We start from the raw sequence: 25,437 nt of genomic DNA, 5'->3' as shown, positions 1-25,437 counted from the left end.
TTTGACGATGGTCTCCTGGTTCGCTACGATTTGCTCTAGTTCTTTCACTCTATTCTTAAGCACCGTGTTTTCGCTTTTCAATTGCAGAACGTCTTGGTGGCAGAACTCTAGCGACTGCTTAACTTCGCTCATATCTTTCTGTAAATCGTCTAAGAGTTCTAATTTCCCGAGTTGAGACAGAATCGCGTCAAGTTTCGTTGATATTCCACTGTCCTCGCGCGATGCCGTTTTCTCCGTCGGTATCTTCTGTTCCAGAATTTGTTGTAGCTGCTTGTCCGAGATTGGTATTAGCTGCGGCTGCCGATTCTGATTCGTTCTTGATGTTCCACTGGTTTTAGGTTGTTTCCTCGGGGGTGAAGTGCTCTGCCTGCCAGCCATTTTCTCCAGTTCTCACAGGTACGGATTTTGTATTTGGAAGTAAAAAAAGAAAGGAATAGGTGAATGTTCAAGTATTTGAAATTTATCTGGCGGCAAAGGTTGGAGCTAAGTCACAATCAATGTAATCTACGGTGGCTACGCGCGGTGTTCAAAAGTCGTGTCGGTTATCAGCTGACGGATCGGTAGCAAATTCTCAGAACAACAGTTATAACTATATTATATCTCAGTATATTATCACAAGGTTAGAAAGTTTCCTTGTTTTATGATTTTTTCAATTAGAATCTGAAAATTTACCTCGTCGATTGATATTCTCAGGAGCGCGCCGAAAGTACGTCCGTGCAGTTTAAACCACCAGATAAAGAAGGTATCACCTTTAAACCACCAGATAAATAATATTTCGAAAATATAAATAATTTTATGAATCATTAATGAATTTTTCAAAATGCTTTTCGTTGTTCTGTCGGTGCTGCGGTTCTCTTCAGTTCTGACTAGAATTCAGCTGGTGCTGCCCCCTTCAGTTTCAACCGCCGATATTCGCGCCCTTCGCACCTGATAAAGGCGGTGAAAAAAGCCGAACGATTGTTTATATTCGGTGAGAATTTTCTAAATTGAATCCAAAATAACAGAAGGCGAACAATTTCTCATTTGTACAAGGTATTTTATTACAATTCTGATACTCCTGGAGCAGATATTTGATAAAGTACAAACATACATGTCAATTAAATATAATGATTCAAACTAAATCCTTCTTGATCATTCTAACTCCTTATCGTAAAATAATTCCATAAATTAATTCTCGGGTATATATATTATTAAATATAAATAATAAATTATCATTAACCTTGAAACTGCGACTTGCAGTGAGACGAACGGCGCGCGATCGTACAAAAATTTAATTCATAGTAAAAACTAAATCCAATTTTTTTCGGGGCCGAATCCCACTTACTGCTGCTAAACGAACGAAACAAATAATATACAAAATACTCGCGCATAGAACTAACTCTATGGATCTTTTTGTTCGTACGATTAAGTTTTCTTAGTCTATACACTGAGTTTTCGGCGATAATACCGAGGCATTTTCCCTTATATCCGTTTTCGCATTTTAACCGTTTCTAAACGAGGATAAACGATTTTTTTTCAATATCATATCATTAGCACCAATCAAATCCCGTTCAGTCGGAATAAATGCACATTTCATGTTTAATATAATGCGAGCATCTTTTATACGTCCATTTTTGAGCTGAAACCCCCTAGCACCCGTCATTATACTTACAGTGCCCGCGACACGTACACACATTCTGAGATTCAGTTTTCGAGTGGAAACTTGTGTTTGGTATTTAATAAGTGGACGACGGACGCCGTGCGACGTCATCGTCCACTATGATGTCACCGGTCAACTCGGAGACATTAGCGGTGTCAGAGGGCTGCTGATTGGGCTCGCTAGGGGGAAAGCGTGAAAACCCGTCGTCAGCCGACAGGGGCTAAGCGGTGGGCGTAGGTCGAGTTCGGACGTTTGTTCTTGAAGGTACTGTACATGAGCTGCCGAAAAATCAAATACTGTTTTCGCTTGGTGAACGCACGAGGTAGGGGGAGGAGGCACATTGAGTTTGATTTTACTTTCCAGCGGTATCGAGATCTTACTCGTATCGACAACTACCGTTTTCGTCTTTTGAACCGCGGCCGCCGGTAACTTAATATTCTGTTGTTTTTCGTCGCGTATTTTATCGTCTGCCAATTTCGCTTCGTACTCGACGAGTTGAACCATGAAATAGGCGTTCGGGCAAATAACGTTTCGGCGAGATTTCACGAGATCGTACGCTTGTTGTAAATTCAAGTTGTAATTCCTCATCAGATAAGCGATACAGATCGTAGGTGATCGACTAATGCCGGCGTGACAATGTAATAATACTTTCCCGTCGCTTCTCTTGACGTCATCTGAAAAATAGAAAGGCAAAAACCACGCACGGTCATTTGAGTTTAGCCAGACAAGAGCCGAAAAGGATTGGCCCGGTATTATATCGAAATCCTTCCTAATCGCGGGAGATGATGAGAACTTTGATGGCTTTCTCGCCGATCGACGTCTCGGGCATTCCGGGTCATTATATATAATCGTGATGCAACGCGCTGAATCCGCTGAATATTTCGAGATATATATATATATATATATATATATATATATATATATATGTATATATGTATATGCCCCGCATTTCTAAACGATGACAACGCGCTAAATTATTGCTCACGAGCATCATTAGAACACCGGAACACTTACAAGGAGAAATCATCAGGTGTCAGTGTACGAAGAAGGCGTTTAGAGTTCTCGTGTTGTTATTGGTGTTTTTTGAATGAACGATCAGATAACGGATAAGAGTGGGCGGTTATTGTTTCATGTATCAAGTGTTTACCTATAAAGTTGATTGCCTCGTCGAACCAGGTACTGATGTCGGATGAGTTGTTATCTCTGATCGGGATATTGAGGTAGAGGAAATGTTGAAATTGTTCGACTTCGTGCTGCGAGACGTTCAGTAACGCGGTGATTCCCAGTTCCAGTAACTGTTCGCGGTGTTTCGCGTGTTGACTGCTGCCCAGAAATAAATGTGGAGCTATTTCTACTGGTTCCTAATTAAAAAGAAAAACAAATCATTTACACAGATGAGATTTAAACTGAATGTATTGCTGCTAATGTCCCCAGGACCCGCAATTTCACAAAAAAATTTAAGTCAATTTGTTTTTGCTTTTGGCTACTCATCTTCCAATTTCTCGTTTCAAAGATGAAACTTAACCGTTTTAAACATTTACTTTTTTATATGAAACCGAACCCTGAGAGACATTGATTGGTTCCGTTGCTCTTTTGGTTACTTTTGATTCTATTTTTTATTCTATTTCATTAATTCTGTAAATGAAACTTTCCCGTCAGTTTAATGTGTATAAACATTACAAGTGCTTTCGGCTAGAACCTTATACTATTATCAACGTCATTCATACGAATTCGTGTATACAATGCGCACATCTAAATAAGGCTTTTCGGTAAAAACCTCACTAGAACAACGGATTGAATTTTGATCCAAAACGTAAAGGGTTGGGTTTCAGTTTCCAAATATAATTATGGTATCAACAAACAGCTAAATATAGAAATCTCGTTCATGAGAGAGATGATGAAGCAAGGTTTTAAAAATACAAACAAAAAATCGATACAAAAGCCGGATCTGGTGACGTTCTAAAATAGACGTAGCATGGGCGTGTTAAAAACATTGTTGTTTTGGTATAGATCATCGTTGTTGCTCTTGAAAATCGATAGTTCTCCCTACATTCCTCAATAAAACATCGTTATTGCGACGACAGACGACGCGACCGCGAGTGTCTGCAGGAACGGGGGGAACTGGCTGGGAAATAACGACGATAACGATGACTCATGAAACTATACGGTATATCATGAATCACCAAGACGGCAGAACTGAAGAGGACTGCCGTCGATGCCGTGTCTCGGTGCTCGTGCTGTTTCTGCTCACAATTGAAGCATCGTTGAAGTCGAATTATTTTGCGGCGGCCGCGCATGACAGTCAACATGACGAGCCCCAGCGCCACTATAAGAGACCAACGCGCAGCGCTTGCTTGCAGCGCTGAATCTTTCTTTGCGATAGAGGATGATGGCTTATTAGTATAATTACATACGACTAAACTAAATGGCTATGCCACTCCTAACTGAGGTTCTTATTGTTCCATTAGCGCAGGAAAGAATCTGTACACCATTGGACGAGCCATTGCCAATTACTGGCCAATAAAAAAATATGAAATATCTATGTAAATATTTTTGGCCAACACGTTTTTCTTCCCCTAGTTCATAGAAACAATCCTGTGAAAAATATATAGTGGCATCAAAGGCCACTCCTTTTCAACGCGGAGGTTTATAGCCACCATTGCTGGTTTTCTTGAAAATTACCCCCAACGAGGAAATGTGAGAAAACCACAAATTCCTTTTAGACAATAATGAATTACGGAAATCCTCTACATTACATTGATAACCTGATTTTAGGATGAAAGTAATATTTGACGGAGGTACCAAACATCAACGAATTGAGTTGAAACGTTAGAACTACCTCTTAGTTTTTCTTATAATTGTGGCTTTATCAACTTATCGAATTTGGATAGCCACTTGTCTGTGTAGACCAAAACTGAATCGTGTCCATTTTGGGCTGAAGTCTGGATTGCGCGGGAACCTGGAGTTAATAGGATATTTTCAAGAGAAATTTATACCGCGCGCAAAGAAAATGTGTATCAGTTTTATTGATTGAAATAATAAGGTAAATGCACAATACTACAGTTTCAGTAGGGCGTCACCATCACCATCCACCTACCTGCGATGAGTTGATTGCCATGGAAACAGATGAGGACGGAGAGAAACCATGTACTTTGTTTGGGAACGGTCGTTGTGAGGTGTTACACAGATGGTTGAATTGTCGCGCAAATTGCTTGAATCCACCTACAAAATAACACCATATTAAGTCGCGACATGATAATTCGGTTACGGAATCGCGGTGATAAAGCTTATATACACATAAATTGATTTATTTCTTCAACCAAGGCGAAAATATAGAATTCTATCAATTTCGGCCCAGCTCGCTGAAACGTCAATCTTGATTCCACAGCGCTTGACTCTTATATCTCTGGATATAAGAGCGTTCATTAGGAAACGGGGAACGGGGAATGAATCGATTATTGGCATTAGGAGCTGGGTAACGTGGTTGATGCCGTTCCAGAATTTCGCTAATTTCATCCTCACTTGTTCAACCGCGTGCGTGTTTCAAGGCCATATAAACATAGCGTGTTATACATTTATACCGTTCAGATGAGATCGCTTTCACACACGGTACGCGTTCTCGATATAGTTTAAATTTCAAATTCAAATCCACGCTAACGGTTGTTAGTTGAAGTGCTTCGTGTAATTTCAATAATTCATCGGAGAAGCTAGAAAACCCGAAATGTCAACACGCTTAGGTTTGGTGATATATGTTTCAGATTCTGATCGTATCCATTGAGTCTGCCAGTGAAATTCGTGTAAGAATCATTTCTTCTCATTAACGGTGACCTTTCCACGGAGAAACTAATCCCCTGCAGGTGTAATGCATAGTTCTACCGCGCGCTCAAGCGTCGCCTACGATTTTGCTTAAACACAAGTCGCGGATTAAAACCGATATGTACGCGCATCAGCCGATTAAATAAAATAGCGCACGCAGTTTTATCCGCAGTGTGTGTTACTTCTGCTGGGCAACAGAAATATATCGTCAAATAATTTCAATCAATCAAATCCTGTTAACGTGTGTGGGGTAAACAGAAACGCAGATTTCTGCGAAATGTTTATTATACTCGGGAAAAACACAAAGGTGAAAGTATAGAGGGCACGTGGTTTTATTGTTTTTGTACCACGCATATGTATGTAGATTGATACAGTACACAACTCAAAGAGTCACTGCTGCTGTTCGCCGATCGATACCGACTCCCCATTCATCACTCACTCCATATACACATCAGATATTCAATAACTACTCAAAATTAATTCGGAATCGATTTTCATTCAACTCTACCCATTTTACGCGAAAATTAAATCTAAATTTATTGTATACACTTTTGAACCATCTAATCAAATATTGGCGAAAAATAGACACCTATTTTTGTGCACTTTTTTTAATCAAAATTTGTAAGTCGTCGTGTTTGATGCAGCCTTGGGCGCTTGATAAATTAATAATCAATCGTTTTAAAAATCGCGTATTTTTTCAAAACGCGACGAGCCCATTCAGAATTATCGGCGTAACTATACACGCTACAACAATATAATAGCGAGAATGATATCATGTTACTGGAAACTGAGATTCTTGATCAATAAAACGCTGTTAATTTCTTTCTTCCCACGCGCTTTTCTTTCTCTCTTTCACCCGCCCCCAGTCACAAACAATTATTCCGTACTGTCGACAAAGACCGGTAGCAACGGTGAGCACATGAAAGTTGCCAGATATTAGAAATCAAGACCCGTTTACACAGTCGGCGTAACTTAGGGCTAAAATTAGACCGGAACTGATTGTTACATAATAGGTTATTAGATTGGTTATAGAACCATAATGAGCTATGACTGATCTTAAGTTGTAAAATTGGTTATAAAACCAAAACGAGCCTAAATGCGTCATATTTTATATAAATAGTAACAATAATGTTATTTTTGCCTTTAGACTCTTTCTACTTGTTACATTGTTATATGTATATATTGTTATAGTTAGATTGATCATACAACGCTAACTAAGGGCATGACGGGTCTGATGCACTTTAGTTCCTGTTATGCTTTTTCGAAAACAGTAATGCGGTAACGGACCATAACTGTCGTTCTGGGCATCGCGTGTCAACGACCCGTATAACACGCGCAGGCGCGCTTCAAACAAAGGATTGTCTGTAGCGAAATCTCCCATTGTCCGTTTCGACTGAAAAGTGGCCATCTGTTCCCATCCACCAACATCGCTTAGAGATAGATTCCTCTTTTTATAAATGAAGCACGCCAATCGCTTTATTGTATTATATAAAAGAGCTTTTAAAAACGACCAGAGGTGATGATGGCAGGTTCAAGGAACGCTATATTCGTTCAGAACCAGACTCGAGCAGAACACGCCTGTCTAGAATCCACGACACTGTTCGCAACCCGCCTATAATTTCATTTAATACATGTCGTTAATTCGAACAGGTTCACAGATGGACAGATGGATTAAAACAAGCTGTTAGTTCTCGATGTGAAACAGGTTTCCTTTTTGTGCAAAAACAGCTCGATTTCCATTGTGAGCCACTGTAAAATTACTATATGATATCCGCAATATGACGCGTTACTACTATATACACAGTCACGTAGCCATCAGTAAACAAAGCAGGTTTCAATTGAGAAATTATTCAGAACACTTCGTTGCAATTGATGAAATTATTAGAAAGAATTAATAATTTTCAATATATAATATATCTCCATGAAAGATTTTTGATGTAATATTCGATTTTACCTTTCAAAAAATACAGGGCCGTGATGCCAGCCCGCTCTGTCAAACACCTGGCAACTTGTAACAAAGTCGAATCGTCTGATAAGCTGCCAATATCAATTGTTTCTTCGTCGTAAAGAATGACCGTATCCTGTAAACCGGACATCAGTTTTTCGCGCGCGCTTTGACACGGAACGGCATTCTCCAGTGGAAGTCTATTGCCGACGCGTCTTTTCACAATCGTCGGACACAAACTGTTAAACGACGACGAAATGTGACTTTTGGCGAAAACCAAAAACGGCCGACAATCGATCAATATCTGCTCATTCGGATTCGTTTCGATCAGTTCTTTCAACTTGTCCGCGCTAATTGCCGGGGTTTTCGCCATTCTTATTGTCAAAATAAAACAAGCCAGCACGAAGTTATTTTTCTCCTCTGTAACGACAACAACGAAATCCAATTCGGTAACATTTAGAAAACGTTGTCAGTCATCGGTAGAATTTAGTCATTATCACGTAAATACATAAACCGATATGGTTAGTACCATCCTACTATGGTGAACGAGTCCATCGAAGCCGCCTACACGGTTTTCCCGCCTGCGCTCATTCCACCGATATTTGTGAATGAATCGTACTGAATGAACGTACGATGTGAAACCACTGCGCATTAAACCGCACCGTGTGACGTATTACTCACTACGTGTCTACCGGCGGCGAAGAAATAGTTCCATCTTCTATTACAAACTATTATCTAACCACTGGGTCGATTTTAGAATGGAAATTATAAATTAACGTTATTTTGAACTATCGAAGTAAATATGTAGTGATAGTTAAATTCATTTATATATGTGTAAAATATGTTAGATCGCGAGCATTCTAAGCGGATGGAGACGAGACCACTCCATTCATTACTGCGCACGCGCTGTTGGGTTGTATAGTGAATGTAGTACGCACATTACTCTGCATGCGGTCATCATGTTGCGGTTTTCAAACGCGTCAGTTCTGTGGGTCTTTCTATTGTTTGTTTGAAGTTGATTTGAAATTCAAATAAACTATTTATCCCACATATAATAACAATGGCGTAATCTAAACCACACCACATGGGGGTTTCCGATTTGCGTAAACAGGCGATTTTACTAATTATAGCTTCCTATATAATGGCCTCGAGCAGGCGTGCACTGCCGGGTAGGATTGTTTCGTCTCCCGTGAAAATAAATGTGACTTGGTTTTAAAACCGCAATAATCAACATGTCAAATGAAAATGAGTCAAGGATTGACGCAAATATTTATTAAGATTAATGTGATACACTCAGTTCGAAAACCACGCGTTTCAGCGGGAACAAGACGGGTATCATTTCGATAGAAGGACTATGACCTTGAGAATTTGGGATGGAATGTTCTTATGTCTAGTGTCTCTGAGTGTGTTTTTCAGGTCTGATAGTCGGAGACAATATTGATTGATATGGATGAATTTCTAATAATTGGCGCATGGATTTGACGCGATAGATCAGTCGATGTCATGTCACACGCCGAGTGCGCTCTGTCTGGACGCCCACGCACCTGTCGTCTAACTGTACTGTAACGTTGCGTCGTGTCGGACGTGTCAATTAAGCAAAAACCAATTACAAAAAAATCAGATAGGTCTAGAAGCGCGACAAACTAACGATTTGTACTACGAACCACTCGAAAAATGTGCCCGTCCCCCCACGGTATAATCGATCGGGCCCTTTTTGTTAGGCTGAAATCTCAATACGCTAGCTATGGGTTTGTTTTGAGCAGATATAAGATTTAATTGAAAATCATATAATTTAAAAGCGTTCAAAATTACATGAAATCTATTCTATTTGAACAATTGTGCGAAAATGCCAGTGTGTATTATTTTGGGGACTCGACCGTTGTCGCTGTATGGATTACTACAATCGCTGACAGATTTCCCGCCATTGGCTTAGCCAATCAAAATGACCACGCCTGATCCAAGAACCAATGAGTGCTTAGCACGCATGATTGCGCATCTTGAAAACAAATAGGCGAAAGCGTAATGAACTCAAAATATCCTTAAAGGGTACTTTGGGTTGCATTGTTATGAAAGTAATGAAACTAAATACAAGATGATAAATATATGTTGTTATACGTGCCATTAAGATAAACATTTTACGAATTAGAAAATGAAATCGTATGGATATGACAAGATAAAGTTTCTCTTTTAGCTGATTTGCTAGAACTTTCTAGACATTTGAGGTTCGAATCCCAAATAACAGTACACCTTAAATAAAGATATTCCATATATTTTGTACGAAGTAAGGAGCTAAGAGATTGAACACATCCACGAAAAGAACCTTTTTATTGTCATATCTCAGATTATTCTCTAAACCGATGAGTTTATGTAACCAGTATTCCTAGCGCATGCGCTTTAAGCACGGTTGATTGCATCATGCCGATTGTGGTTTAGTATCAACCCAACACTGAGACTGCACACACGTGTGTTAATCAATTCAGCACTAATTAATTCACTAATTAGGCACCTTTAAACTGAAATCATCATGTTGGCCGCTACGAGATCGACTGTACAGTGCATGAAGAATGGACAGAAGATGACAATCTCTAAATATCTGTCAATGTTAGCCAGTAAAGTGAGTAGATTTTAACCGGCACTCGTCGAAATCAAAATGGATGCCGATCTTCCTAAAAGGCAAACCTATGTATGTATGAAGTAACATATCTGGTTATGTCATTGTATCATCGTTTCAGCCCCAAAATGTTGCAGCAGCATCCAGTGGTTATGGCTATCAACCCTGCCGTTATAAGTAAGTATTTCATTTTATACAACACAGCAAAATTGTTGAAATAGAAAAGGAATGTTTAGTTTATGTAAGTAGTAACTTGAAAGAGTTAGAAGACAGTGTAATATGCCAGGTGGTAGGACGAGGAAAAGGGAATGAATGGAGAATTATTTGATTTCGGTGCTCTTTTCTATTCGGCTGAAGTATCCACCCCTGTCTTGTGTGAACTGATCCGAACTACGCGTTGCTAACTTATATCATCAATAATCTGTGTTAAGAATTTAATTTTAAAGATATATGAAATGTTTAAAACAAATTTCTTGTGTTTAATTTTCAGTTCCGACACGAAAGTAAAAGGTGCCGTGATCGGGATAGATTTGGGAACGACGAATTCCTGCGTCGCGTTGATGGAAGGAAAAACGGCAAAAGTGTTGGAAAATTCCGAAGGTGCTCGAACGACGCCCTCTGTTGTTGCGTTTTCGCAATCAGGCGAACGATTAACGGGTATGCCCGCGAAACGACAAGCGGTGACGAACCCTGCAAATACATTCACAGCGACTAAACGACTGATTGGACGCAGATTCGATGATAAAGAAGTCCAGAAAGATTTGTAAGTACATTTTGAAAAATTAATCTCTGATGTTTTCAGGTAAAGGACATTCATTTATTACGTATGCATTAGGGGGAGGGGGTAAGTGCAATTGCATACTGAAATGCTAAATGTATTTGAAAAAATTGCCGATTTTGCGTACAGGGGAGGACTGAAAGATTTTATGCGAATGTAATAAAATAGAATCCTGTGTACAGGTTTCTGTTGCCACCACCCGTGAGTGAACTGATGTAGTGTCTGTCTAGTGTTTGTAGTTCATTGTCAATTAATTCAATTAAAAAGGTGAAGCACTGAATGCATGTGAAGTGTGGACGATCATAAATTGAAAGAATTATCATAGGATATGAAGTTTCTTCAGTTCGGGCGGAATCTAGGCTGCATATTGATACCTGGCTATTTAAAAAGCTGAATAGGAATTGAAATGATAATGATTTTCCTATGTTAAAATAATCTTGTTTGATTTTTTTTTTCATTTTCAGGAAAAATCAATCATACAAAATTGTAAAAGCCTCGAACGGGGATGCTTGGGTCGAAGGTCACGGTAAAATGTACTCGCCGAGTCAAATCGGTGCATTCGTATTGATGAAAATGAAAGAAACCGCCGGTAAAGAATTATTCGTAATTTTAGAAATTTACCTCAGTCTACCTATAAATCAGAACTTATATCACACTTTTGATATCGTTATTTCAGAAAGCTACCTTGGACAGCCAGTAAAGAATGCAGTCGTCACAGTCCCAGCTTATTTCAATGATTCACAAAGACAGGTCAGTAGTGTAGACATGATAATCTATGTTAGTAAAACGAGGATGTAACTGATATTTGGGAACGGTGTGTTTCAGGCGACTAAAGATGCGGGAAAGATTTCTGGATTGAACGTTCTTCGCGTCATCAACGAACCGACCGCTGCTGCCCTCTCTTACGGAATGGACAAAGCCGAAGACAAACTGTAAGTTGCCGCAGAATCGGCTCTTTTTCTGGGGGAGGAGATAATCTGCATTACTAATCGACCTATCCATTGAAGATTTGTTCCAGTATGTTTCTCAATACTAGTGGTTAATTCATATATAAAACACTCTTATCTAGTAAGAATTTTGTTCCCAAATTATTTCTTCATATCTGGTAATGATTCTGTGAGTTCGAAATCATTTGAGCAACTTTTATCAGTATCAAAGTCAACTTGTTGTAGTAAAGTCTCCTTAGTGTATTTGGATTGATTGAATGAATGATTCTATGATATTTCTAGCATCGCTGTTTATGATTTGGGAGGTGGAACGTTCGACGTTTCGATGCTCGAGATCCAGAAAGGCGTATTCGAAGTGAAATCTACTAACGGCGACACGTTGTTGGGCGGTGAAGATTTCGACAACGTTCTGCTCAGATATCTGTTGGACGAGTTCAAACGAAATGTATGTATTTCACTGACCGTCGCAACTATCAAGGTGGCCTGGGAAACTCGGGACCCAGAAAAATCAGTGAATTTGACAAATTTTACCAAAAGCTTGGAGATTTCAGGGAATTCAGATTTTATTGACCGCTTGTAACATTTCATTCCTAAAAATTTCTCTGATTCACTCTGAAGTGGCCACCCTGACTATGTTTTGTAACTGTAAATATTAAACATGATATGGTGGTTTCCTATTGCAGCAAGGAATTGATTTGGCTAAAGATACGATGGCTCTTCAACGTTTAAGAGAAGCTGCAGAGAAAGCAAAAATTGAATTGTCATCTTCGTTACAGGTCAGTAGTTTTAGATTGAAAAACATCAAATTGGTAAAATCGATCCAATTATAGAGGTTGGAGTTTCAGTTAAAATTTGATACGAAGATCAATTTGATCATTTGAAATTAATTATAAGAAAAGTTAGAGTACAGGGCCCAGTTCTACAACAGTTGTGAGTTAAGATTTGACTCAAACTCATTGAAAATGAACTTATTTTAATTCACGAGTGAACTCTTGACTCATGGCTGTGGAACTGGATCCAGACGACTATGCTTATGTCGTCATTGGATTTATCAACTACATCGACATTTTTATTGTATATTTCATTTGGTCTGAATAAGTCTTCTTCTCTATGATGTATGTTACGCTTATGTCAGTCACTTAACGCATATGTTGCATATAGATAATTGCCAGTCCTAGTTGATATGATACAAAGGCATTATTTGACTACGCTTAAGCCAACTGAAGTCGAAATAAATTCACAATTTGGAGTTGTAATAATCGTGTTTAATCTCTCTTCAGACCGATATCAACCTGCCGTACGTGACTGTCACTAACGATGGACCGGTGCATATGAATTTACAACTGACTCGTTCTAAATTCGAATCGTTAGTCGGCGACCTGATCAAACGTACGATAACGCCGTGTCAGAAAGCGATCAAAGACGCTGATATTAAACAGAGCGACATCGGCGAAGTGATTCTAGTCGGCGGTATGACCAGGATGCCCAAGGTACAGTCATAAACGCTCCTCCGATGAATTTGATTTAGAGAAATCTTGCTCGAAGACTTACTAAAAGTTTCCGCCGGAACATTTTGGTGTCAAATACTTTTCAATTCTTCAATTTGTTGGATCTCAATAGTATTTTCCAGGGTTTATAATAGTGTGTTTCAATGACTCGTTTAAACTGATTAGATTTCTATCATATATTCTTGTTGCTAATTTTTTCTAGGTACAAGAAGTTGTGCAGGAAGTTTTTGGACGAACTCCCAGTAAATCGGTGAATCCCGATGAAGCTGTAGCTATCGGCGCCGCTATTCAGGTAAATTGGGCATTCTAATCGGGTCGTATACTCTGAAAGAGGTGGGTGCTGACAGGGCGGCTACTTACCTGGAAATCAGGAAAAAGTCAGGGAATTTTCTTATCTCTAAAAAAGTCGGGGAATAGTCGGCGAATTCTGTAAATAGCTATAAATCAAGGGAAGGGAAAATGTTGGGATTGCTAGACCGCACATTAAATCCAGCAGTTTCAGTCTATGTCACTGTGTTAATTGATTGGATTCTAGCAGATCAAGTCAGTGAAAACAACTTTATGTCGGGGAAAAGCGAGTCAAATCATAAGTGGCCAGCCTGTATGACACATTGTCTATTGTATTTCAGGGAGGTGTATTAGCCGGTGATGTGACTGATGTATTATTATTGGATGTAACTCCTCTGTCTCTTGGTATTGAGACTCTCGGTGGAGTTTTCACTAAACTAATTCAACGCAACACGACGATTCCGACCAAGAAAAGTCAGGTAGATTTCATGTTCAAATAAAAGCGCTGATAATGATATGCTGTAGATACGAACGTTAGAACTGAAATGTTTGGATGTGAGTTACGTGGATTGTTTTGTAATTGTAGGTGTTCTCTACCGCTGCTGATGGTCAGACGCAAGTTGAAATTAAAGTACATCAAGGAGAACGTGAAATGGCTTCAGATAATAAACTACTAGGACAATTCCAACTGGTTAGTATTAGATTTTAAGCCTTAACAAATCATATGTGTGGTTATTGTCGCCCAACCGACAGTAGAAATAACATGCAACTCAAATTTTTTTTCCTTACTCTCAGATAAGTCAAGTTCATTCTTAGTTATCGCTAATCGTTTCATCAGTTCATGTTTCTAATTGTTCAAATAAAATCTTTTTGAAAAATTAAAAAGATAGATTTCCTACCTACCTACCCAGAAAGAGGAGACAGTAACCACATGTTTATTCTTACCGGGTGCCTCGCTCGGTGAATTGTGGAAGATTCGACTAGATTTACTGAGTTGATGAATTGAATTTGATGTTTTAGGTTGGCATTCCTCCAGCACCGCGCGGTGTTCCACAGATTGAAGTATCATTCGATATCGATGCTAACGGTATCGTGAATGTATCGGCGAGAGACAAGGGAACCGGAAAAGAACAACAGAGTAAATATCCTAAAACATTAGTCATGTTTCGAATCAAATTGATTCTGAACTGAAATTTCTGAATTTGAAATACGGAACTGGTTCTTCTCTGTTCACCATCGAACTATTTAATATGCAGATGAGATTTTTACGATACTGATTATTGTAATGATTTTATATTCTAGTTGTTATTCAATCGTCCGGAGGCCTCAGCAAAGACGATATTGAAAATATGGTCCGAAATGCCGAACAGTATGCTGAAGAAGATAAAAAACGAAAGGTACTAATATACAGTTGATTGTACCTGCCTCTGATCATGGGGACCAATAAATCCTTCCACTGTAGATATTGTCATGCGAAGCATGCAATAATCCTAGGCAATCGACCCTGTAAAGAGTCTACTCTACCATGATAGAATCGTCATATTTTATGTTCATTTATATTCGTTGTTTACTTTAGGAAACTGTAGAAGCCGTAAATTCAGCTGAAGGAATCATTCACGACACCGAATCAAAGATGGATGAATACAAAGATCAACTTCCAGCTGATGAGGTCTGTATCGGTCGAACCGTTATTGAATTCTGAGGGTGATAGGTGGTGGTCTTTTGAGAAAGATGTTTTAATGTTTCATCATTTACGGTTTTCAGTGCGAGAGCCTTAAAACTAAAATCAGCAAAGTGAAAGAGATGTTGGCAAACAAGGATAACGAATCGCCGGAAAATATTCAGAAAGAAACGTCCGAACTTCAACAGGCTTCGCTGAAGCTGTTCGAACAAGCTTACAAGAAGGTTCGTTAGTCTCTAAATCTAATATCAGCTATAGTAACGGCACTGTAGACTCCTTCGCATTTGAGTGTTTTAAGAATATTGGCTACAGTCGTGTCTTGATTAGACAATGGTTAATTTTCGGTGATATGTACTTCAATAATCTTAACAATCATTCTGTGAATTTGACTCCCCACTTAGTACAACAGCCACTGACCATGATCACCTGGAAGCATCAGGGAATCTGAAAAATCTAGAAAAAAAAGAATTTGATAAATTAAAACAAAAATCTGGAAAATTTGGGGATGTAATGTTTTGAACCTAGAAATTTCTCTGATTCACTCAGGGAAATTTGTGTAATCACATGGAAAATTCGAGGGGATTTGTAAATTGGCAGAAAGTGGCCACCCTGTGCAAGTCATTGTTGTAGTCGATTCAGAATTGGAATTATTCAATATAAAGATTAACTGGCGTTCCAAACATCAAATGCTGCGGAGTCTTGTATTACTCACTGAATCAATGCAATGATGTTCCAATTTTTCGTCAACCGAGTGTTAATAATCAAACACTGTGAGGAGACATCAATCTGAGCTTTAATGATTCCACAAACTGATTTATTATGCACTATTCATTCATCTATTCTAACGGAAACTGATGGCTAGCAGTTTTAAAAATCATCGAATGTTTTTCTACGATTTTCAGATGGCCGCCGATCGTGAAAGTGGAAGTTCATCGGGATCGACTGATCAGTCGTCGACTGATTCCTCATCATCCGGTTCAACAGACGATAAAAAAGAAGATAAAAACTAGTTACGAATTGAACGTAGAAACTAGAGATAAGAAACATTCAGAATTTTAAAGTTAATTGATGATTATTTATACAGTTTTGTACAGATGCTGATTAAAGTGTTGTGTGTATATAGGATAGTACTGCTCTCGTTGATAGACTATTTGTTATATACAGCAGTAAATGTGAAGTATACACTCAAAATATTTCAAACTGTAAAACCATTACTCTGTATGATTTGATTATGAATTCAATGATTTATCATTATCGGAATTAGAATTAGTTGATTAGAGTCTAGTCAACGCTATGTTTGTCTTTGATTTTTTGTGTATATTCAGAAGCGAACAATAATCGATTTAAGTGCATTAGTTGTGAAATTGAATTCTGCCTTATTTTTGTTGAACAAAAATATGTGTACATATGTCATAGTAAAGTGCTGTCACTTCCAACTAGAAAAAATATAACGAAAGTAAGAGAACCTCCAGAAAAAACAATTTTGTTCATTTTATGAGTTTGATATTGGGTTTTGTGTTGAGGTAGAACTTGTCCATCAAAATGAGGCTAAATACTGCCAGGCTCAATGCTAGAATCTGCAGGAGATATAAATCAAATCTTTAAGCAGGACATGAACATGTTTAAACGGGATTGTGTGCTGCACCGAGGGATCTGCGGGTGTCATGAAGTGGCTTGGAGCTTTGATAAAAAGAGCAGTTTCATTACGTTGTTGGAATTAGATATTGAGACCACATTTATCGATTATTCGCCCGCTTCAGAAAACAGATCGCGACTGTCTAGTGCTGCCCCAAAATAAAACGATAGCCGGAAAACGTGAACTAACATAAAACTCGCTTGCCAGACGATGATCAGGGTGAGATCGAAACGTCGTGTCTTATATATATTTTAGGTTGAATAAATAAATTCTTGTTTTAAATTCTTTTAATCTGTTAATAGTGGGTTTTTATCTTATTATCCGTTCACCACGTTTGAGTGTGGTTATCGTTCGTCTTTAAACTATCTAGTGGACAAACTATTTACAATTTTGCGAGCTAGACTCTGAGAAAGTTCAGGAATTCTTAAATTTTGTTCAAACACCTAACCGCTGAATCAATAAGGGTCACTATATTTTTCTATTTCTGACTTTTAACACTCTATTTATCGATCGGAATGGACAATTTGACCGGGTAGTCAGTGTATGATCAGAGCACAGTGATTGGGCTAAGTCCCAACGCGTCCCGACCGGGCATCGAACCCGGGTCTCGTACGTAGAAAGCAAGCATGTTAGCCATTAGACCAGCTGTCCACGATCAGTGACTACATAGTGCTGCCACCCTGCGGTTAGTTGTATATTGTTTACAGTGGATACGGGTTTTATTTCTTACAATCGTTGACGTATTTTCACTTTAAAACGACTTAAATTCATTCAGGTTTGTATAATCAGTTCATTGATTACATTTTCCCCTATTGGTGTTCGTAATAAGCCAAATTTAGGCCTGAATTAGCAATAGTTTACTGATTATTCTGAATTATGCTAACAAATTCAATTCAATGCTTTATTTCGACTTGGTGAAATGACGTTTCTAGAAATGCTTCTGTTGGAATGTCAGATTCTTTTATATAATGAAGACTATCTAACTATTTCAGAATTTACTATCGAGCAAGTGAAAGCGTCTGGTGCTGGTGTAGTGGAACGCTCATTAAGTAGTTGTGGAAGTGATTGAAGTGGAAGTGGAAGGATCACGCGATCATGAAAATATGGAAGATCTTGATGACGACGAGTTAAAAGATTTATACAGTTGGGTCGATGAAATTCCACTTTCTCGACCTAAACGCAACATGACGAGAGATTTCTCCGATGGAGGTAAGAACCGAAGCCTGTTAAACCTAAAGATAGTGGTTAGAAGTCACTTAGGCTAAAGCTTTGTGTCCCAAATTCCCTGCAAACATTCTACAACTGAGTATTATAGCAAGACTTATGTATGAAAACAGTAAGGTCATCTTGAATATGTCAGAAGCTGTGAAATTGCTTGGTCACTATCTCCTGATGACCACATTCTGGTCAGTTCCCTAACAATAGATTTTGGTCCGTTCCCTAGTCCTGATGACTACCACAAATAAAGGAAAATTCACTTTAACTAATCTTTGATAGACTGTATTCACCTCCAAATGAAATAGCAATTTCTGGTATTCACATTTTCACATGCTTTAATGATTGAAATATATCAATATGAAAATTAGTCAATATCAAGTCATAGAATTGGGCCCTGGAATTTGGTCGGTCAACAAGGATGTTATAAACCCTTGCTAGGATGGTTGTTGAACATTGATTTTAAGACCCCTACCAGGTTTCTAAGCAACAAACCGTGGTGATCTGCATTTTGAGGATGTGTTCTGTTTTGTTATGTTGCTATGATCGTGTCAAGCGCTTCTCTAGAAAACCTTCAACCCTAGTGTATTAAATTACAAGTCAATTCTTGTTGTCAGAAGCTTTCTTTATGTTTTATTTATTCATTGTGATTTTCAGTCAATATTTATTTTGTTCAGTTGAATTGTAGTCTAATGTTTGCGATGTCAAGTCACCAGGTTTTCAACAAATCGTGTTTTTTTTTTCTATTTGTTTGAATCGATTCGTTCTAGTTTTGTTCGCCGAAATCATAAAACACTACTTTCCAAAGTTAATCGAGGTTCACAACTATCCGACTTGCCACGGTTTCGATAAAAAAATTGACAATTGGAAACAACTGAAGAGGTATCAAACAAAAGCACCGTGTATCACTCCACAACAACCAATCATTTATATATTAACATGCCCTAACAGTTGTTTTATAGTGATAGTTTTATAGTAAGTCAATTCTTGTTGTCAGAAGCTTTCTTTATGTTTTATTTATTCATTGTGATTTTCAGTCAATATTTATTTTGTTCAGTTGAATTGTAGTCTAATGTTTGCGATGTCAAGTCACCAGGTTTTCAACAAATCGTGTTTTTTTTTTCTATTTGTTTGAATCGATTCGTTCTAGTTTTGTTCGCCGAAATCATAAAACACTACTTTCCAAAGTTAATCGAGGTTCACAACTATCCGACTTGCCACGGTTTCGATAAAAAAATTGACAATTGGAAACAACTGAAGAGGTATCAAACAAAAGCACCGTGTATCACTCCACAACAACCAATCATTTATATATTAACATGCCCTAACAGTTGTTTTATAGTGATCTTGTATTTAACAATTTTCTTGGCAATTAGATTACCTGTTATGGCTGGTTTTATGGCCTTCCCATGGTTAACTAGTGCCCAATTGCACTGTTGCAGCTTAAATACAAAAGTTGTCTAAAATCTTAAGACTGGTCTTGAACTGGTCTAAAATTCCAGCCACAACCTGTAACTGACCCCCTCAGACAATCATCTGTCTGTATCCGTACCAGGAGAATGAAGCCACCATTTTTACCTGAATCCTCAAATGGTAATTTCATCATCTTGTTCATAAAATTAGATCATTCAGACTAAAACAATCAAATGTTGATTGTCTAAGCAGGTGCACAGTACAGACAGCAAACTGATACCTGTTTCAGAACTCTTCTAATCAGTTCTAATCAAAAGTGTATTTAACATTGATTATGAGTGTAATTAACTTTCTTATAAACAGTACTGGTGGCAGAAATGATCAAACATTATTTTCCTCGACTCGTCGAATTGCATAACTACGTTCCTGCTAACGCTACTAAACAAAAAGAGGAAAACTGGCACCTCCTCAACAGGTATATACCGCCTAACTGATTGAATTGAAAAAAATGAATTCTGCTTAGTTTATATCATAAGTTTATCTCAGGCTTCAGAACACGGTTTCACAGTTCCGAGTTAAGGTTCCACTCGAGAGTTTTCTGATTTTGAAAATGAACTGATTTTACTTAGAGTCAAATTTAACTCAAGAACTGTGGAACTGACTCCTGTAATACAAAAAAATTGATGAATATCTTTTTGATATGAAGTAATCATGAGCAATACGTGATCAAATTCTTTGTTAAACTTTATTCTAAAATCAAGCCGAGTCCAAATCTTAAATCGATTATATTTCTTCATATTTTAGTTTATCTTAGAAATGATTTTTGTGAAACTAGACCACAAGCATTTTAATTCAGTCATTCTAAAAATAGAGATCTTTTCACCTTGAATTTACAGAAAGGTTTTGAGGAAGTTACACATAGAACTTTCCGAAGATGTGATACGCAGTATAGCGTTGAGTCGGCCGATGGTCATCGAAAAAGTTCTCACGCATTTGAGAGAAAAAATCAAAAAGAAAACAGAATCGTCCGGATATGTGAGTGATCGGCCTGAAGTCGATCAGTCATCTCCTAAAGGTATCAAAATAATCTATATATTCTAATAATTACACGTACATTTCTGTTATCCAGTTACCAAGTATATGGAACCTTAGTTGTTTGTTTCTAGGGTTGAAACAAGTTCATTTCCGCTGTAATTCAAAAGTCAAAGACTATGGAACTGGACACCGGGGGTGGTCTCAGTGGGGGTCACGACCCCTACCTGCCAAATTAGGTTACCCTTGCATCAAGACTAAGATAGTTTTAACCGGCAAATTTGATACTCATCCTCTCGGGGTTTGCATCTTTAAAAATTTCTTCAAAAAATACCCAGTCTGGGACCCAGCTAGTGGCCCTTGATGTTGCTGCATTATCCAAGAAATGTATCTTCTTTCCTTCGTGACCCCGGTCTTGGTTATCATTTTCAGGTTATAATCACCATCACCAGCAGGAGTCGTATCCCAGTCACCAGAAAGCGGGCGGTGGTGGAAAACAAGCACGGTTAGTATCATCTCTATAAATCTTCGTCACGTGCACGTTTCAATAGATATTCACTATGACGAAATTGCTATACATGTATTGTTTTTGATGTGATGTTGTTTTATTTTAATGTAGCTCCTCGCACCAGTTACCACCAGCTCCTCCTCCTGTGGCACCTCCTCAACCTCATCCTCTCACTCCTCAAACCTCCACTAGAGAAACCTATTTTACACGCTATACGTACACCCCGGGATCACCATCTGATATCAACAGTTTATGTCAACAGTCTGTGTTTCATTTCCTACATTACAGCCTGCTTTTGGTGTTTGATATTGGGCTTAGCATGGCTACTACAAGTTTTAACTCAGATACAGTCTAATTATTGTTTACGCTAAATTGCCTCATATATTCCCAACATACCAGTAAATAATTGAATGGAACATTACAGACTCAAGCAGGTTTCAATTGGTGCGTTTGTTTCGACCAGAATACTCTTACCTTTTGCAGAATAGCATAATCTAATAAACTGACAGTAGTAGCCGGTAGAGAGTTTGTAATCCGGAATTACTATTCTTATACTGGGACACATTCAATCGAAACCTGCCTTATATTTAACTAACCATAAACTACCATTAACTCAAACGAGAAGATATTATTAATTTCTTACTAGTATCAGTAAAAATGATGGATTCATTTCCTGGTGTCTTTGATTGTGATTGATACATGAGAAGTTCTACACCCTATGTACCTGACAGTCCGACAGTCTAGTTCATTACTAACAGTTTGAATTATAACGAATATGTGAATGAATGATGATGATTTTCTTCTGATGATAGCGGCGGCCGCGGTCATCATCAGAGAATGAAGTTACCTCCCGCTAGTCACCGAGGAGGGACTAGATCTCCTTCGAACCATTTCAAAAAACAGCGTAACATGGTTGATTTCCATTCTAACTATCACCGGTATGTCGTAAACATATAAACCTCAAACGTGTAGTATAGTTCCATTCTTCTCAATCTATCTTCTCTTTTCAATACAGTTTTTACGGACTGTGTTCCCTTATATTTTAAATACAAAATCATCATGTTTTTATGAAAAATCATCGTTGATTTTCAAAAATTCTACAAGCCTAGAAATTGCTTTACTTTGAAACCACAGTTTCTGAACGCAGGGCTTTTCTGCCAGTGGTTTCGGTATCAATCAAGGGCCCAGTTTTAATTTCAACCCAGAGGACCAATGCAACTTACCGTAGTTAAGTTCACCGTAGGCCTGGTTGTGGCTTTATTTTGAAAGTGGTCTTACATCACCAGACTGGTCATAGTTTGGCTATAAAGCAAGATTGCCTTACACTGGTCTTAGAATATAAGCCTTGTCCAAGCACTGGGCTGTGGGAGAGTTTAAAACTGGGTTTTTGGCAAATTTTTAGACCATTTAGGATTGTTTAAAATGATTTGATCGTCTGAGATTGGTTTATGGTGTGAAACAGTAACGGTCTGTCTAATATTCAGGGACTATGATTATGATACGGACTATACTAGCGGTACTACTACTACTGATAGCGATATCTACTACTCGCAGCACCTTAATTATAATCCAACACATATTATAAGTCATCGTGCACAGAGTCCAGTTATTGTAGAACCCCATACAATCTACCATCAAAACTGCTGGTATGTCACCTCTCCCTGCTTCCTATGTACTTGTACAGTAGACAGTAGAATCTTCTTATATGTTTAATGGTAATCTTTATTGAATAATGCGAAAACATTTTTAGAATTCTGTTCAAAATTTTATAATAAACTCGTAGAAATTATTGTAAAAGTTAATTGTTACTGAATGATTGAACTACTTGGCCCGGTTCCACAGTTGTGAGTTAGAGTTAACTCTGAACTGTGGAACTGGATCCAGGTATCAAACTTTTTAGTTTTGTTACATATGAAGGTTCTACTATATAAAATCACCTATTGATTGATTTATATGTACCCGTAATTTCACCATCTTAAGCTAACAACACCAACTCCCTTTTCCTACCCTATCCCCTAAAATATGATGTTTGTATATTTAAAGGTCTGATGATTTGCTCGATTTTGACCCTCAGTTTGATTATCAGGAGTAAGCTCTCGTTGTTATTTTTCGCATGAAGTTCATTCTGTTACATGCATTGTCAATTCATTTATTTCATCAAACACTGCTGAAAAGTTTCTTGCATGTTGAGAGTGATTTTGAACTATTTCTGTTGCTCCATGGTCACTTTAGTGCGGGGTGCATTTTGTTTTGAAAATTGTTTTGGTTATTGAATCTTTGCGATATTTGAGTTGAAGTCGAATTTCCATTTTTCACAGCTGTATACCTGTGGTTCTCTAGCCCCTGGTAGTAGATATTGTATTTGTGCTAGGGGTCATTCCTGCGTACGCATTGGGGGAGGGGCAGGTGTCAGTGCATGGGTACTAAAATGCTTATGAAAAATGGCTGATTCTGCGTACAAGGGGGGCGAGGAAAAAAAACTCAAATTTTATGCGTACATGATAAATGAATGATCCCCTAGTAATTCTATTTTACATAATTTTCATACAGTTAATGCTGCTGCCTAATTAACTGATATAGAGCCTTAGTTGCATATAGTTAGTGGTGTGTGCAATCATTTATTTGTGCTTTCTTTTCATTATTTCTAGATAGATTCAAACCGTTATATGAATTGAAAAAAAATATTCCAATAACAAATCTGTATCGTCCAATATGTATATATGAGATTTCGATGATTTCAGCTCAAAATTAGCAGCTGCATCTGATGGTGGGAAACAGTACAGTTCAGATGCGGTGCCTCGTATAGATTATGAAGAGAAAGTACAAGAATGTCTCGCTAAAGACGAAGCAGTACAGGTACGTAGTGCGTTGAATGCCAAACTTGCAATAATGGTAGATTTGACAAGTCATATGGTCTTAATCGTCGTAATGAGCAGGGTTGCCACTGACCTGGAAAACTCAGAAAAAAATCAGGGAAAACTCAGAGAATTTGACAAATCTTACCAAAACCTGGAAAGCTCAGGGAACAATTGCGAAATTTTTTAACCAAGAAATTCATCAGATTTACTCAGCGAATTTTGTGTTATAACATGGAAAAATCAGGGAAAGTGGCCACTCAGATGAGATTCCATGACCCAGTTTTTAACGGTTGTCGATTAAATTTACATGTAATAGTCTGCGCTAAATACAGTTTTCAGTCATTAGGGCTAAATATGAACTAACTAATTATGGAACTGGTTTAATCCCATAGAAATTCATAGAAATACTGAATGACTATATACCGTTGCCCTAATAGTCTTGCTGAAATGCTGTGAGTCCATTTTGTGACGATAATAAAGTCACAATAAAGAACAAAAGTCAGTCCGAAAAGTGTCCTCAAGCTACAGTTTATTTTGACGTATAATAGGTATCTTTGTTCTAGATTGCATATATATTTCATAATTCTGTTGTTACTTAAGTATTCCTGTAGATGAATGACTATTAGGATATAGTCAAATGTCATAAACTTTTAGTTCAAGGAAACATTTCAGGCTCGTAATGTAGGATTTCATTTTATATTACCAAGACTGTAGGTACATAGCCGTATCCAATGCTGATATTTTTTGTGATCAATGTTTCAGATCTTGCAAGCCAAAATTCGCCGGTTAGAACATTTACTGCACCTGAAAGACACTCGGATAGAAAACTTACAAACTAAATTAGAGCAGCTTCGACCGTCCGGGAATAGACGCTGAAACAAGAAAATATCATAAGAAAAATATCAGAAGAAATATTCATCGAATACAGGATACAGTGTATATAAAACACTTCGACTGTAAAATGGGGCGATATTCGAGACCCAATGTCGACCATTTTGTATCAAAATCTCTCCAAATATTGTAATATTTCCTTGTACAGAAATTCACATCATTTCCGTCCATTTTCTTCCATCAATATTAAACATAACACACCCGGTATATTTATATTTATAGATCCATTATTTGTATTTTTAAGAATGAGGTGAAACGATTTTAATGATATTCATTATTGTTATTTTCATGGTGATAAAAATGTTGAAAATGATGAAATCTTTTTATAAATATCTAAGTCAATTGATAAATCACATGTAAATGTATAACATGAAATTTGAATATAACAAGTGCGTTTGTTGAAAAGTGCTGATACTGTGAGCTGCAAGGATCTATTTTATCAATCACGGGTTCAAGGTCAAGACATAGGATATGGAACAGCATCCCAGGAAAACCCTTGTAATGACCATAAACTCCTGATGACCACATACACTAGTCAGTTGCCTCCTGAAGATGACAGACTGGTCTGGTTTTTCTCTGGTACATGGGCTGCCACGGACACTGGTCAATTCCCTCCTAATGACCATAGATACTGGTCAGTTCTCTTCTGATGACCAGTCTGGTCACTATCT

The 25,437-nt window shown here is 37.9% G+C and overlaps 3 protein-coding genes across 4 annotated transcripts; 2 read left to right on the top strand and 1 right to left on the bottom strand.

Annotated features, from left to right (window-relative positions):
* Positions 1 to 1,097: 1,097 nt before the first annotated feature.
* LOC141899645 (dual specificity protein phosphatase 1-like) lies at positions 1,098 to 8,013 on the bottom strand. The gene is made up of 4 exons (XM_074786069.1): positions 7,410 to 8,013; positions 4,737 to 4,861; positions 2,787 to 3,000; positions 1,098 to 2,313 (listed from the first exon to the last, which is right to left on the bottom strand). Exons 1-4 carry the CDS (start codon positions 7,771 to 7,773, stop codon positions 1,772 to 1,774), a joined length of 1,245 nt encoding a protein of 414 aa, XP_074642170.1. The 5' UTR covers positions 7,774 to 8,013; the 3' UTR covers positions 1,098 to 1,771.
* Positions 8,014 to 9,846: 1,833 nt separating this feature from the next.
* On the top strand, positions 9,847 to 16,680 carry LOC141900844 (stress-70 protein, mitochondrial-like). Its single transcript, XM_074787892.1, has 17 exons — positions 9,847 to 10,014; positions 10,133 to 10,188; positions 10,502 to 10,774; positions 11,254 to 11,378; positions 11,466 to 11,539; positions 11,615 to 11,721; positions 12,019 to 12,181; positions 12,420 to 12,512; positions 13,017 to 13,226; positions 13,447 to 13,536; positions 13,874 to 14,011; positions 14,119 to 14,223; positions 14,553 to 14,670; positions 14,835 to 14,929; positions 15,109 to 15,201; positions 15,297 to 15,437; positions 16,116 to 16,680. The coding sequence occupies exons 1-17, from the start codon at positions 9,925 to 9,927 to the stop codon at positions 16,221 to 16,223; spliced, it is 2,079 nt and encodes a 692-aa protein (XP_074643993.1). The 5' UTR covers positions 9,847 to 9,924; the 3' UTR covers positions 16,224 to 16,680.
* An 867-nt stretch (positions 16,681 to 17,547) lies between these two features.
* On the top strand, positions 17,548 to 25,398 carry LOC141900845 (sperm flagellar protein 1-like). Of its 2 annotated transcripts, XM_074787893.1 has the most exons (11): positions 17,548 to 17,624; positions 17,842 to 18,058; positions 19,841 to 19,952; positions 20,374 to 20,552; positions 20,942 to 21,014; positions 21,129 to 21,278; positions 21,830 to 21,955; positions 22,502 to 22,663; positions 23,061 to 23,105; positions 23,759 to 23,873; positions 24,638 to 25,398. In XM_074787893.1, the coding sequence occupies exons 2-11, from the start codon at positions 17,953 to 17,955 to the stop codon at positions 24,749 to 24,751; spliced, it is 1,182 nt and encodes a 393-aa protein (XP_074643994.1). In that variant the 5' UTR covers positions 17,548 to 17,624; positions 17,842 to 17,952; the 3' UTR covers positions 24,752 to 25,398. The 2 variants fall into 2 exon arrangements, with proteins under 2 accessions (XP_074643994.1, XP_074643995.1); XM_074787894.1 differs by lacking the exons at positions 21,830 to 21,955; positions 22,502 to 22,663 and having other exon boundaries at positions 24,638 to 25,079.
* Positions 25,399 to 25,437: the final 39 nt, after the last annotated feature.

Source organism: Tubulanus polymorphus, chromosome 2 (assembly GCF_964204645.1).
Source record: "Tubulanus polymorphus chromosome 2, tnTubPoly1.2, whole genome shotgun sequence".
NCBI classification, from domain to species: domain Eukaryota; kingdom Metazoa; phylum Nemertea; class Palaeonemertea; order Tubulaniformes; family Tubulanidae; genus Tubulanus; species Tubulanus polymorphus.
The sequence above is the reverse complement of the archived record's forward strand: the minus strand, read 5'-3'. Positions and strand labels throughout refer to the sequence as shown.

Bases quoted from the DNA above. Each gene is read 5' to 3' on its own strand.
- LOC141899645 (XM_074786069.1), bottom strand. From the start codon at position 7,773: ATGGCGAAAACCCCGGCAATTAGCGCGGACAAGTTGAAAGAACTGATC. The intron at 4,862-7,409 runs GTAAAATCGAAT...GTTATTTTGTAG, and splicing joins GGCCCTGTATTTTTTGAAAG to GTGGATTCAAGCAATTTGCG. The intron at 2,314-2,786 runs GTAAACACTTGA...TCTATTTTTCAG, and splicing joins CGAGGCAATCAACTTTATAG to ATGACGTCAAGAGAAGCGAC.
- LOC141900844 (XM_074787892.1), top strand. From the start codon at position 9,925: ATGTTGGCCGCTACGAGATCGACTGTACAGTGCATGAAGAATGGACAG. The intron at 14,671-14,834 runs GTAAATATCCTA...TTTATATTCTAG, and splicing joins AACCGGAAAAGAACAACAGA to TTGTTATTCAATCGTCCGGA. The intron at 14,930-15,108 runs GTACTAATATAC...TGTTTACTTTAG, and splicing joins AAGAAGATAAAAAACGAAAG to GAAACTGTAGAAGCCGTAAA.
- LOC141900845 (XM_074787893.1), top strand. From the start codon at position 17,953: ATGGAAGATCTTGATGACGACGAGTTAAAAGATTTATACAGTTGGGTC. The intron at 18,059-19,840 runs GTAAGAACCGAA...TCTTATAAACAG, and splicing joins GAGAGATTTCTCCGATGGAG to TACTGGTGGCAGAAATGATC. The intron at 23,874-24,637 runs GTACGTAGTGCG...TCAATGTTTCAG, and splicing joins CTAAAGACGAAGCAGTACAG to ATCTTGCAAGCCAAAATTCG.